General features: G+C 48.3%; 1 protein-coding gene across 1 annotated transcript in view; it reads right to left on the bottom strand.

The window, feature by feature from the left end:
• The window catches only part of POLD3 (DNA polymerase delta 3, accessory subunit), a 29030-nt gene that overhangs the window by 7509 nt on the left and 6660 nt on the right, over positions 1-14861 (bottom strand). Inside the window, exons 5-9 of the mRNA XM_085536601.1 lie at positions 13734-13866; positions 10202-10460; positions 8294-8366; positions 5332-5494; positions 3928-4040 (exon numbers count right to left, since the gene is read on the bottom strand). Coding sequence (XP_085392727.1) covers positions 3928-4040; positions 5332-5494; positions 8294-8366; positions 10202-10460; positions 13734-13866 — 741 coding nt within the window. The remainder of the gene's footprint in view (positions 1-3927; positions 4041-5331; positions 5495-8293; positions 8367-10201; positions 10461-13733; positions 13867-14861) is intronic.

Below are 14861 nucleotides of genomic sequence, written 5' to 3'. Positions count from 1 at the left end.
TGCTGCCCACAGTTTACTCACCAGCAACAGCTGCGTGAAATGGATACACGTTGGGCAACTGGATGTACCAAAGATGTAAATCCTGGCTTTGTTTGGTTTGCACTGACCCTGCCTGGAAAAACTTTGAGAAGCTTTAATGCTTCTGCTGCAGCTCTCTGAAACTGATAGAGTTTGTAGGTTACAGTGCCACTGAAATCACCCTCCAAAGTGGCTGTAAAACGCTTGTCAACACTATGAAACTGCGCTGGTGTTGGTATAGCTGGAGCTGCCAAACCTCCTGTCCTCTGTGGACACACTTGTGTAGTTTATTCTGGCACTGGAAGCAAAACAACCTGCAGTGACTAAGGCACCCTCAAACCAATATAACTTGAAATGAAAAAATTATTTTAAATGGAGATGATTGTTCCTCAGGGCCCTCTCTGTATTTTCAGCTTGGTGCAACGTGCCGACACTTGTGGAAGAAGAGCTTATTTTGGGCTCCCCACTCCCCTTGAAATCACAGCACCATAGAATGGTTGGGTTGGAATGGACCTCAAAGCCCTTCCATCCCCAACCCTGCTGTAGGCTGGGTGCCCCCCACGAGCTCAGGCTGCCCAGGGCCCCATCCACAGCCCTGGGCACCTCCAGCCTTGCTGAACAGCACTGCCAGGTCCTCTCTGCTCTTTGGGTATACAATTTCCTCCTCACATCTGACATAAATCTCTCTCTTTTTATTTAAAGCGATCTACCCCTGTCCTATCTTTATCTGACTGTGTAAGAAGCCTCCCTCCCTCCTACCTATCAGCTCCCTTCAGGCTCTGGAAGGCTAAAGTGAGGTCTCCCTGCAGACTTCCAGTCTCCAGGCTGCACACCCCCAGCCTGTCCCCATAGAGAGGTGCTCCAACCCAATAGAAATGGTTTGGCTCGCTAGTGGAAGCAGTGAAAGCTGAGCCAGGAACCTCTGATAGCTCCTCCGGTGGTTTGGCTTCCCATCTCATCCATTTAAAACTTACCCCTTGATCATCTGTGGGTGAATTACGCAGGTGGTGGCTGAGCTGTGCCAGCCTGGCAGCAATTCCCAACTGCTGTGCAGCATATGGCACCTTTCCCCTGCTCCCACGGGGATGTGGCACACAACGATGTCACTCCAGGCCCCATTCTGATGTTGCTGATAAAAACTGCCCTGGTCTCTGTAAAATCCCATTTCCAACCTTTCCAAGGGTAAATACTCTAAAAGTCTGGCTGCTGCATTCATTCACACTGCCCCGTCCATCCCTGGAGGTGTTCAAGGCCAGGTTGGATGGAGCCCTGGGCAGCCTGGGCTGGTCAAGTTTCCTGCATCCTTCTCCAAGGAGATCCCACCAAGCAGTGTGTAGGTAGCCTTACTTTTAAGGACTAAAGCCACAGAGAGAAAGATTAGAAAGTCAACTGGGTTCTCAACCTGACTTTCAGAGGTCCCTTCCAACTAAAATGATAGACTAATCCAACTAAAATGCTACAGACTCGAAAGTTGGGTCTGGGAGAATCAAATGAGGTTCAACACAGTAAAATGAAAGGTTTTGCACTTGGGCTGGAGGAATCCCAGGCATTTATACAGACAGGAAGGAGCAATCCTTGAGAGCAGCCCTGCAGAGAAGGACCTGGGTGTCCTGGTGGATGGAGAACTGATCATGAGCCAGCAGTGTGCTCCTGCAGCTCGGAAAGCAAATTGGATCCTGGGCTCCATCAGCAGAGGGGTGGCCAGCAGGGACAGGGAGGAGATTGTCCCTCTCTGCTCTGCCCTTGTGACGCCCCATCTGCAGTGCTGAGTCCAGGTGTGGGGCTCACAATACAAGAAAGACAGGGAGCTGTTGGAGAGGGTGCAGAGGAGGCCACAAAGATGCTCAGAGGGCTGCAGCACCTCCCATACAAAGACAGGCTGAGGGAGCTGGGCTTGTTCAGCATGGAGAAGAGAAGGCTGCGGGGTGACCTCATTGCAGCCTGCCAGGACCTGAAGGGAGCCTACAGACAGGAGGGGAGTCAACTCTGTGAAAGGGGAGATAACAGCAGGACAAGGGGAAATGGTTTGGAGGTGAAGGAGGGCAGATTGAGGTTGGATGTCAGGGGGAAGTTCTGTACTATGAGAGTGGTGAGGTGCTGGAACAGCTGCCCAGAGAGGCTGTGGATGCCCCGTCCATCCCTGGAGGTGTTCAAGGCCAGCTTGGATGGGGCCCTGGGCAGCCTGGGCTGGTATCAATGTGGAGGTTGGTGGCCCTGCCTGTGGTGGGGGGTTGGAGCTCCATGATCTTTGAGGTCCCTTCCAACCTGGGCCATTCTGTGACTATGAAATCCAGTGGTTATGCAGCTATTGGGAGTTCACAGTACCCTCAGGAAAGGCAACCCTCCATTTATGAGGGTCTGCCCCACAGCATTAAAGAGTTCTAACAGAAGGAGATCTGGACAACAAACTTGAAACAAACTGAGGTCACTTCCCAACTTGCTATGTTCAGAACTCCATCATGAACACATGAGGCTGAGGATCCCCAATTCGAAACTACAAAAAGCAGACCAAACCAACAAGCTTTTCATGCTCCTAAGAACAACCTTTCCATCTATCCCTGAAGCAAAGGATTCCTTTCTGCCTGCTCTCACTAGCAGAGGGTTGGTGAGCTGAGAGATTCCAGCCCAGCACGGAGCAGTGCATCAAGTGGCAATTCCAATCTTCCCTCTTCAGAACAGAACAACGCAGCTTGTCAGTAAGCTGTGTGATGAGCAAATGGAAACACCAGATAACAGCTTACAAACATTTAAAGAAATAAATACCACGGAGTGTGGGCATGCACACATATATATCTCTTTTCTGGCTAAACAAGGAGCTGCACACAGGAATGCGATGAAATTAAGGCTGATCATGAAGAATGGCTTCCTGAGAGATTTATCATCCTGTGGCATAGTTTCAGTGGAAGCGATGGATGCCTGATGACAGAGATCACTTGAAATTACACTGTACAAAAGAAATGATGAAAACAGGCCTAAGGTGGCACAGAGACCTTTAAGATATCCAGCTGCATTCTTGTGCTATAGATCCTCTTCATCTCATGGTTGTTCCTCCATACCAAATAAGCGAAGGGCTCCAGTTCTGCAGTCCCAGCTCTCTCCTAACACAACCTATGAGCCGTTTCACCTATTTTTTATAACTGGAGCCTTGCACTGCACTGTTGGTTTCAATTATTTGCCCATAATGATCTCCAAATTCTTTTCCTGATCAGTTTGTTGGATGACTGTCCCATTTAGCACGTATTCCCCAGCTCAGTCCCCAACTTATTTTCCAGTTATCTATATTGAACGGCATTTGTCACCTCAATTATCCAAATTCTTTGGAATCTGGCTCTGCTGTTCCTCATTATAAACCCAAAATTTGTGACGTTCTGGGCACCCAACTCCTACCAAAGCCAAGAGCCACTGAGGAGACGCAGAGTCGCATCGGATATGGCTCAGCTGTTTTGCCTCCAGCTTCTCTATTTATTTCTTTGGAAATCTTGCTTCCAAATGCTGTCTTCCAAACCATTTCTATAAACAGAATAAAGGTACTAAAAACGACCCCGGGAGAAGAGAGGTCAACTTTGCAAGTGCTTACTAACTGAACTGGTTATGACCAGTCCTGAAGTTCTGGAAGGCACAATATCTTCCCAAAACCTCTCTCACACACATCAGCATGACAGGCAGCACACTCGGTGATGAGACAGCCAGATCTGAGCTAAGCTGAAACAAAGACTGAATGACTGAGGCACCCCAATGGAATGTCGAAACGCTCACAGCGTTAGAAAACCAGAAAGCTCCAACTACAGCCATTTGCACGGTTGTCAGTCCTTTCTCAATCCCTCAATCATTGACCAACAGCCTTAGATAGGAGCTCTGCTGGAGCCAGGCCCCAGACCCACATGGCTGCTTGGTTTTTGCATCTCTTACCCTCCCCATCACTGCTGTCAGACTCCAGTTGCTTGATTCGCTTCCTCCTCTTCTTCTGATTTTCAGGCTCTCTTTCCTCCTCGTTGTCGGACTTGTCCATCCTTTTCATTTTACTGCCGCAAAGAAAAATGAAGATAAGGAATGAAAACGTACCATCCCATGTGTGTGTGCGTGAATACGCTGTGTGCACTGCATACATTCCTGATAGAAGAGCTGCCAGCAAGGAGATCAAATACCTCTGGTACCTCCTCAAAGCATATGAGCATCACATGCTGAGGTATACTCAACAGACAGAGGTGCAAGGGCACTTTCAAGCCTCCCAACCATACTCATATCCCGTTCTCTTAAACAAGGAGGACTTCTTTAGCCCCTCTGCAGCTCAGTGTTTTGCCCAGTGCCTCACCTAGCTTGGCCACAGCAAGCTGGCAAGCAGGCATTTCTGATCTTGTCTCTATAGCTCAGGCTCCCAAACACTCATGTCCCCAACAGCATCGCTCAGAAGCTCTTTTGACAGACTGCTCGCCACTGACTGACTATGAGGTAGTGTCTCAGAATCCTGGAGCCATTTTTAAAGACTACTGGAAAAATAAAATAGCTTCTTTCTTTTTAATGTTGGCGAGACACGTCAGACTAACAAGCCTGGAGGCTAAAGGCCCATGTATCCTCGTGGAGCTGCTATGGCCCAAGTGGCCTTCCCAACACCACGCTGCCAACACGCTGTTTCCAGGCCCCTGGACTGAACAGGACTATCAATAAGAAGAGCAGTTAGCACCAACTGCCATGGTGGGCTGGGCGGTGCGCTCACCTATTTAGTTAGCAACAGATTGAGACCACCAATTAATTACTCACAGGCCACCAGAGAGCCATCAGACTGTAATGATTTTTTGTCTCTGTCAGTTTGGGTTGGATTAAACACAAAGGGTTGAACTCAAAATTTACTTGGAGCTTCAGCCCAAAGTAAACCGGCGGCATTGAAAGCAGCAGTACATTTGCTATGGGAATCAACAAGCAGAACTTTGTGTGCTAGGAGCTGTGTACATATAAGCTTGGGAATATACTGCCTTCCCTGCAACACAGGTGCTCCTGCCAGCCCCCACAGATTGCCTGTGGGGTCCGTGCTCAGCCTGCTCACAGCATGAGGTTGTCTCATGGAACACCACCCCCTCCCACTGGACAGAACCTGGACCGTGTCCCTTCCCATTTGCAAAGACACAGATGGCCCTGAGGCATCTACAGCACTAAATGGAAAAGAAATATTAAGAAAGATTTCTAAGAGAGATAAATTTAGACACGTTTAGTGCTGTTTAGTAGCTGGGAAGAGGAGGCAAGCCAATGCTGTACATCCAGCCAGCTCAAAGTAAAGCAGGTTGAGAGATTACAGGGACCCTGAGCAGCATGGCCCACCTCTTTTTGTCCTTCTGTTGAATTTTAGCAGGCTCTGTTTTCCTCCCAGGTTTCTCTGCTACGGTATTAGGGGATGACTCTGGTTCTGTTGCAGGAACTGAAGCCTTGACTGCTTCTTTTTCCTCCTTTGGCTGCTCAGGCACTGAGTTGACTTTGAGTTTATCTGTGAATAAAGCATTTAAAAAAGAATGTATGTAGGACAACTCATAAAGGAGTGGGTTAAGCAAAACAGCGTGCACCACCCATACAGACAGCACTACAGATGATGCAAAAAAGCTTTAAGGGATCTGGATGGACCAAGCTGTGTCATACATGAACACGCTTGGGTTTGCAACTGATTTGCTTCTGCCATTCCTTACGGCACAGCCCAAACACACTGCAAGCCAAAGGTGCTGCAGCAGTTCCTAAACTCTGCAAAGAGGGCTGGAAGGCAGTGGCAGAAACTGTTATGGTCATTAGGACCATAAAGGCACCACAAAGGATTGGAAATTCATCCCTCTTCTACGCATCCCCCTTGGCAAAACACCGCATCCATCTTTACTGTCAGTTCACCCCTTTTAAACTGGAGCTTTAATCGAGCAAGAAGAGCAGAGAAACAGAGAAATCAGGATTGATGAAAAGCAATGAGAAGTGCGTGCAGCCTCCACCCCACCCAACATTACTAAAAATACTGAGTGTGGGCTCCAGTGCAGCAGCTTGTCTCTTTCCCAACTCCAATCCCATCCTAAATCATTCTCTTTAGCCTATGCACCATCGTGAACACAGGCAGTTCTACTGCAAAAGGCTTAACCCAGCACCAGCAAGGTAGGGATGGACAGCAAATAAAAACATCAGGCTGATTTATCAACCTCATAGACAATGCTGTTAGTGTGGGCACATGCAGAGGCTATTTAGAAGCCTGCATCATCCCCAGCAGGAGATCGTAGGATCACAGAATGGCCTGGGTTGCACAGAACCACAGTGCTCATCCAGCTCCAACCCCCTGCTGTGTGCAGGGTCACCAACCAGCAGCCCAGGCTGCCCAGAGCCACATCCAGCCTGGCCTTGAATGCCTGCAGGGATGGGGCATCCACAGCCTCCTTGGGCAACCTGCTCCAAGGAGATGGGTGGGAGAAGCATCTGACAGTGAGATCAAGAGAAGAGGCTGCTAGGAGGTCTCAGCACACCAACACCTTTCTGACAGTGGCAGAAAACAGAATGGCTGCCTCACTGAGCAAGGGAAAACAGCTCCTAAGGAAGAGTCTGAGTGACAGCTATCCTAGTTATCATCAACAGCAGAGGGCTGGAGGACCCAACTATTGTTAACTCAGGGTTTTCTGGCACTGGTGAAGTCTTTGAAGCCAGAAGAGTCACGCTGACATGTGGGGAATAAATCTTACCTCTGGAATCACCCTATCTTTTCTATACACATAATCATTTCCAGTTCTGCTCAGTTTGCTGGGGGCTCAAGAGAGAACCTACCCCCACTTGGAGTCACTGAAACACACCCATGAAATTCCCCTCATCACCACTGCGTTATCTTCACCACACAATTGGAATTCTGAATGTGAGGTTTTGATCTAGGGCTCTTCAAAGACGTAAAGACCTAATGAAGTTAACTGCAGTAAGTGCCCTCAGACTCATGAGTCCCAGGCTGAAAGTGCTGTGAGTTATCTGCTACAAAAACAGGAGCTCAAAGAAGTCCATCAGCACTACACACTGCGTTCATTGACTGCACCATGCAGACTTCAACAGCTGCTTGCTAGACAGCAAACTTTGCCACTTACTCCTTCCAAGCAACTCTTCTTTAAATCCCCTGGTATTTCAGTTTGGAAGAGCATCTTTGAAGAACGCCCTATAGCGCTTTTCCAACATCTAATCAAAAGCTTTGGCGTGCTTTCTTTAGCCATGGGTAGTTTCAATTGGAAGGGTCCTCCAGAGGCCACCTAACCCAAACCCCCACTCAAAGGCAAAGACCATCTCCCACTTTTCTGTGCCGATTATCAGCTTGTAGGATAGGAATTAACCCTAAATCTTAACTAGAGGCTCCTCAGTGATTTGTGATGAAAAGCCAGCATCATTAACACGCTCAGCTTAACAGGTTTTGGCAAACACTCTGCCAATAGCTGATCTTCCAGCCAACAGTGCTCACGTTAAATCAGCTAAAAATCCTTCCTGGGTTAGCCTGCACAAATACGTCATCGTAATTGATCTCCACCCAGCAAGCTTGTTGTCTGAAATATTCTGCTTACAACTTGTCTTTTAATTTTTTGCCTTAAGAGCTGCATGCCAAAATAATTAACCCCTCTGAGTTCAAAAGTGCAGAAGAACCATAGAATGGCCTGGGTTGCAAAGGATCACAGTGATCATGTAGTTCCAACCCCCTGCTGTGTGCAGGGTCACCAACCAGCAGCCCAGGCTGCCCAGAGCCACATCCAGCCTGGCCTTGAATGCCTGCAGGGATGGGGCATCCACAGCCTCCTTGGGCAACCTGTTCCAGTGTGTCACCACACTCTGCATGAAAAACTCCCTCCTAAAATCCAACCTAAACTTCCATTGTCTCACTTTAAAACTATTCCCCCTTGTCCTATCACTGTCCATCCCTGCAAACAGCCATTCCCCCTCCTGTTTAAAGGCTCCCTTCAAGAACTGGAAGGCCACAATGAGGTCTCCCTGCAGCCTTCTCTTCTCCAAGCATGGAGAACCCTAAGAAAAATAAGGGATATAAAGGAAACCCAACAAGCCTCATGTCCCTGGGGTGGGGGAAGAGGAGGGTGAAGAGCTCTGCTCCTTCTTCACTATTTATATCTCCCCATCACAGCTGTACAGCCAGACACCTGACATCACTAATAACTCCTAATTGCTGCTTCGCAAAAAAATAAATAAAATTGATTTTCAATATCCCCCGGGATATTTCTTTTATGTTTTTGACTCCAGAGGGTTGGTACGTAACCACAACTGACACCTGGCATAAAGCACTTACTCATGGCAGCTTTTCCAAAGAAGTTGTTCATGATGTTGGCCTTTGCTGATGGTTTACTGCTCGCTGCAGACACCTGGAAGCAAACACAGGAGTAACCACAGGAATTATTCACAAAACACAGCCCTCAAAATGCACAGCCCAGCTTCTGAACGACCAGAATTAATATGTATAATTAGCTGCCTGGTCAGCGTATCAGATTTCAACACCTGGGTAGGAGAATTTGAGAAGAGTAGATAATAAATGGATCGAAAGGTTGAGAGTTCCTTAGCACTCTGTAGGCTGGGCCTTCAGAACTAACCTAGGTCACATTCCATCTGATGGCTCACGGCGTTAGTGAAAGAAGTGGTTGGGATTTGGGTCAGTTCCCAGTAAAGAACTGTTGTTTTTTTTTTTTTGCTCAAATATCAGTGCCTCAATTCATGGTAACCGTCAGAGGAAAGAACACAGATTGGCCAAACCATGAAGACTTTATCCAGCTCCTCTGGCACCAATGCTGCTCTGCTGAGCAGTCTGCAAAGAACTATCACTGCTCTATTCCATTCCTATAGCCGCTACCCGAAAGAAAAATCATACATGCAAACACACACACCTAAGAAAGCTTGGTCTCCTAATCCCATTTATTTTCATGTAAAACAACTGAACTTTCCAATGCATTCAGACAAGTACGTCTCATTAGTTCTAAATCACAAAAGTGAACCAAAACGTACTCAATTGTTATAAAAAAACATAGAAGCCAAACCACGTGCAGAGAACATCATCTTAATTCCCACTTAGAGGCCACACTGCTTTAAAAAGACTTGTGTTAATTAGAATTAAAACATAATCCTGCGCTGGAAAAAGGCAGCAGCTGGGAAGATAAACATTTGAGTCTTGCACAGGTCAGGCTCTGAAGCTTCCCTCAGCAGACCAAGTTTAAACACCTTGATACTTTTAAGACCTGGGCTTCTCACATTTCACTTATTGCTCAAAACAAATCCTTTTAAGCACAATAGAGAGCGCGAGATCCTCAACTGGTGTATATATTGGCATAACTGAAGACAATGGAACAATTGCCTCAATGATGCAGCTATGCTGGTTTACACTAGTTGAAGATCTGGCTCAAAGAGGAACGTCAAAGCGTCAAAGTTATGGCAAATACACTTCAGTGGGCAGGTCAAGAGTGTGGCACATACTTCCCTCTGAGATGACTCGATGACTGTGACACAGTTAAACACCTACAGAAGTGTCTGAGCCCTCCCAGCAGGCAGCAAGTTTAGCACTGGAAGCAGTGGATGAGGCTGCGCTGTTGCTGGTTAAGGTTAACTAAGTTCATAGCATCGTTAAGGTTGGAAAAGAGAACTAAAAATCACCAAACCCAACCCACCCCCACCGTGCCCAGTACTCTTTGTGTCCCTGCAATATTTGAAGGGAGCGTATAAACAGGAAGGGGAATGGCTCTTTGTGAGGGTGGGCAGTGATAGAACAAGGGGGAATGGTTTGAAAGTGAGACAGGGGAGGTTTAGGTTGGATTTTAGGAGGAAGTTTTTCATGCAGAGTGTGGTGACGCACTGGAGCAGGTTGCCCAAGGAGGCTGTGGATGCCCCATCCCTGCAGGCATTCAAGGCCAGGCTGGATGTGGCTCTGGGCAGCCTGGGCTGCTGGTTGGTGACCCTGCACACAGCAGGGGGTTGGAGCTGGACGAGCACTGTGATCCTTTGCAACCCAGGCCATTCTATCATTCTATAGTATGTATGCCCCTAAGTGCCACATCTACCCTTTTCTTGAACACCTTCAGGGACAGTGACTCCACACTTCTCTGGGCAGCCCATACCAATACCTCACCATCCCTTCAGCAAAGAAACTTCTTAACATCCAGCATGAAGAGCAAAGCTAGAAGAGCAGCTCATTAAAGGGTCTAAGGTCACTTACACTTGGGGCCTCCTTAGCTTTGGGTTCTTTATTTGCATCCTGGGTTTTGGAAGCAGCTTTGGCTGCAAACATCCCCATGATCCCTTTGGGGGGCTGTGAGCTCTGCTTAGCAGCTGTAGGACCGTGGCCATTGACTGGTGGAGTGCTGACAGTGCTTGTGTCACTCGCTGTCTGGGAACTGGACCGTGCCAACGTCCGAGCTTGAGCAACTTCAGCTGGAGTCCTGGGGACTGCATCAGCACAGTGAATGGCACTGAACCTGTGTGAAGGAATGAGAAACTGAGTTAGCCCCTTAGGTGTCCGCCTTCTTTGCGTGTCCACCTTGGCTCCCTCCCTTGTAGTTGCTTCTCCAGTTCTGCATTCTGTTATGGGATGAGCAATTTAATTTGTGTCAGGGCTGGCACTGAGCAAAAAAGATGGAGACCTCTACTCAAAAGATCAGCCGGACCTGCCAGCAGGAGCCAGAGCATTCAGATGCAAAACAAGCTGTTCAGATTTCATAGGAGGGGGGGGGGGGAAGCCCATCTCCACACCCAGGGTGGGGATGGAGTCAACTGCATTTTATTCCTAAACTGGTTAAGCTCCCCCAGGCTTGCAGCAGACATAGTTCTGCTGTCTGATGAGCTGATACGTTTACAACTTTCAGATGCTTTGACAGAATCCACTACAGCTGCAGCGAGCAGGTAAGGAGATCACAACTGCAACCCAACTGCTGAGGTGGCTCCGAAGACATCCAGGGACTTCACTATATAAAGGCATTTCCATGCAACCTCTTGTAGACAGAGATGCATCTCAGCTTGCAGCAGTCTGAAACGTGATTGTCTGAGGGAGGCTGAGATACAAGAATTAAACAACGTGCTCGCAGTTACAAGACAAGACACTGACAGTCAGGAATAGCTGTACCCAAAAATAACCCCAGTTCTGCTCCCCACTGTGCGAATCACAGGCGAGGCTTTCCAGATTTCCTACAGCAACACCACAAAAGAGCACGGGCTCACGCCTCCCAGTCCATGGAATTACACAGCATGTTTTTATTTGCATAAGAAAGCAGTTTTCTGCCAATTAGTTGCCTCAGCATTAGCAGTCCACTTTGACTCTGATCACAAACTGCAATGTATTAGCAAATATCCATACGGCACTTTGAGGCTGCGGCAGAACATCTCTCGCCATCCGAACCTTTAAAGGAAGGCAAGAAGACATTGAGGGAGAATATTCCCCCTTTCCTTTCTCCTTTCAGCCTCTTTTCAGCTCAGTGCTACTCCACAAACACTCGTGAGCAACAGCAGAACTCACCAGATTACAAACGACACGCGATCATCAATGGCTGTATTGAGTGTGCAGCAAAGCACATCTCAACCTCACGCACCTCTGGGAAGTTCCCTTGCCTTAATGCTGCTGTGTGACTATAGCTCGTGGGCTCCATCCAAAATTCACTCAATAATCACTGAAAAAACAGGCAATGTTTGGACTATGCTCTGCAAGCAAGGAGCTGCTTCCGCTTGGAAAGCTGACATTAGCAACATGCATTAAATCCAGCTATTTATATGAGGGCACCAAGTCACCTCCACTGCCTTTGCAGCATAAGAGGTCCCATACAAATACAGAGGAGAATATAGATCCTGGCCCCGGAGCTTATGAGATATATGGACTGAGAAGGAAATATAAGCAGCCAGTGGGTTCTGTTTGCTATAAACATGCACATAGGCAGACCTCTGTGCTCACAGGGACTGTGGGGATCTCATCCCAGCTGTAACAGACTGCTCATGTAGTGGACAAGTCCAAGGGAGAGGCAACAGGGCTGGGCTGAATTTCCTTCAGCCAGGCCACAGATGAAGAAGCTGCGTTTTTCTCTGTTTGTTTGGGAATTCCTGCTGCAGAGCCAGGAGGAGAACGAAACGTAGGCTGCAGAAAGTGGCTTTCAGAACCTGCACTGTCTTAAACCTTCTGGGTGAACAAATCTGCAAGTCAAGCACCTCTAAAACACTGATGCCTCCACCTGGAGCTAACCTACAGCAAACAGAGCAGAACAAGGTAACTGTGGCCAGAACACCATACCTGTTCCCTAAAGCTGGGCACTTCTTCCTGTGGCACTGATGTTCACGTCTCAAATGCAGTTTCTAAGGTGTTATTTTTCCCCCAGAGGGTGGTGACGCACTGGAGCAGGTTGCCCAAGGAGGCTGTGGATGCCCCATCCCTGCAGGCATTCAAGGCCAGGCTGGATGTGGCTCTGGGCAGCCTGGGCTGCTGGTTGGTGACCCTGCACACAGCAGGGGGTTGGAGGTGGGTGAGCACTGTGGGCCTTTGCAACCCAGGGCATTCTATTATTTGCTCAAACACACTCCTGTGAGCATCCTGAAGGCAGCTCCATTTCTTCTATTCTACACTCAGTCTACAACACGACATTTGGGCATCCATCCCCCTTCCAAACCAGAGTGCCCACAATGCTGCATGTAGTGATTGCAGCAAGATGAAGCTGTCAGAGTGGAAATACATGTGAATGAAAGGTCAGAGCTGCCAGGCACCACACAAAGGGAAAGGAAGAAGCTGAAGTTGCTCTGAATTCTAAAACAACCTTCCACTAGTCCAAACACAAACAAAACTTGTGCTGCTTGGCCTGTTCACACTTCAGTATGGGGAATGAGCTCCTCTTAGAATGACAGAACGGCCTGGGTTGCAAAGGATCACAGTGATCATGTAGTTCTAACCCCCTGCTGTGTGCAGGGTCACCAACCAGCAGCCCAGGCTGCCCAGAGCCACATCCAGCCTGGCCTTGAATGCCTGCAGGGATGGGGCATCCACAGCCTCCTTGGGCAACCTGTTCCAGTGCATCACCACCCACTGGGTGAAAAACTCCCTCCCAAGATCCAACCTAAACCTCCCCTGTCTCACTTTAAAACCATTCCCCCTTGTCTTATCACTGCCCACCCTCACAAACAGCCGTTCCCCCTCCTGTTCACATGCACTGGAAGGCCACAATGAGGTCTCCCCAGAGCCTTCTCCAAGCTAAACAAACCCAGTTCCCTCAACCTTTCTTCTAAGAGAGGTGCTCCAGCCCTCTAAGCATCTTAGAGTCTTCCTCTGGAGCCCTCTGGGCCCTGTTGAGAGGGGTGGAAGAGACCAAAGAGCAAAACAGAAAGCAAGCTCAGGTTACTGCTTTGCCAAACACATCACTCATGCTTTTGTACTGTTTCAATTTACCCTTCCTTTGTGACAAGAGAACTGGATAAAATCGGGGATGATTAAGTGTGGCCAGGAAATGAGAAAAATGTTTCTAGCCATCTGACAAGAAAGGTACTGGAACTCTGCTGGAATAACAGAGTAAGTGAAGCAACTGTAAGCTGGAAATAGCTCCATTTATAAAGCAATCATACAACGTGCTGTCTGGGGACTGGTTTGGCATGGCTCTTCTCTAGCTTTCTAAAAATCCAGGCATATTTGGTAACCACTGCCTTCTGCTGAAGTGCACTGTGTAACAACATCTCGCAGGTCTCAAATCACACAGCTTAAGAAGGAAAACCAAGGAGCAACTCACTTGCTGCAGTTGTGCAGGTTGGTTTTGATGATATCGTAGTCTGTGTTGTAGAGTGGCCCGCTGTCTTTGAGCAGGGCTTTCTGAATGCTGTAGACGTGCACGCTGGTAACCGTGGCCAGTTTAGACTTCATTGCTGGGTGGAGCAAAAGAAGAGCACTCCATTAGTACAGCCTTTAAAAAACCAGGTGACAGCTCTGACTAAATTCAAAGAATGACAGAATGGCCTGGGTTGCAAAGGCCCACAGTGCTCATCCAGCTCCAACCCCCTGCTGTGTGCAGGGTCGCCAACAAGCAGACCAGGCTGCCCAGAGCCACATCCAGCCTGGCCTTGAATGCCTGCAGGGATGGGGCATCCACAGCCTCCTTGGGCAACCTGTTCCAGTGCGTCACCACCCTCTGGGTGGAAAACTTCCTCCTAAGATCCAACCTAAACCTCCCCTGTCTCAGTTTCAAACCATTCCCCCTTGTCCTATCACTGCCCACCCTCACAACCATGCCCCCCTCCTGTTATACTCCCTTCAAGTACTGGATGCCCACAGTGCGGTCTCCCCGCAGCCTTCTCTTCTCCAAGCTAAACCAGCCCAGTTCCCTCAACCTTTCCTCAAAGCAGAGCAGCTCCAGCTCTCTGACCATCCTAGTGGCCCTCCAGTAATCCACTTAAATCGATGTTTTGTCTCTTTGACTCTATTTAGACTGTAGCCTTGAGACCAGAGTTGCTTTCTTTCTTTATTTTAAGCAATTCTTTGTTCTCTGCTCTATCGCCCTTTCCACACTGCCCTGCTTTGAGACAGAGCTTCGAGGCACTGCAAAAATACACACAGTAATCATTTCTTGGGACCAGTCCTAGACTGAGCAGCCCTGCTCCCATCACAAAGCTCAGCCTCATCCAAATGTAAGTCAGACCTTTGGCTGGCTCTGAATACAAAAAACACGAACAGCTCTGCCCTCCCCAGCACTACGCAGCACGCATAACTCAACAGACCTGACAGATAGTAGTTGCACTGCTTGACAATACCCTGACGAAGACAACTTCACTAGAAATCCACTTCACATTTCAAAGAATAACACAAGTGAGGCCATTAACACCGATGGAAAAGGTCACAAACACCACAGTTTGTTCTCAGACGC

This window comes from Coturnix japonica, chromosome 1 (assembly GCF_054131305.1).
Source record: "Coturnix japonica strain WE chromosome 1, WE-NBRP24, whole genome shotgun sequence".
Taxonomy (NCBI): Eukaryota; Metazoa; Chordata; class Aves; order Galliformes; family Phasianidae; genus Coturnix; species Coturnix japonica.
This window is presented reverse-complemented; position numbering and strand designations above follow the sequence as displayed.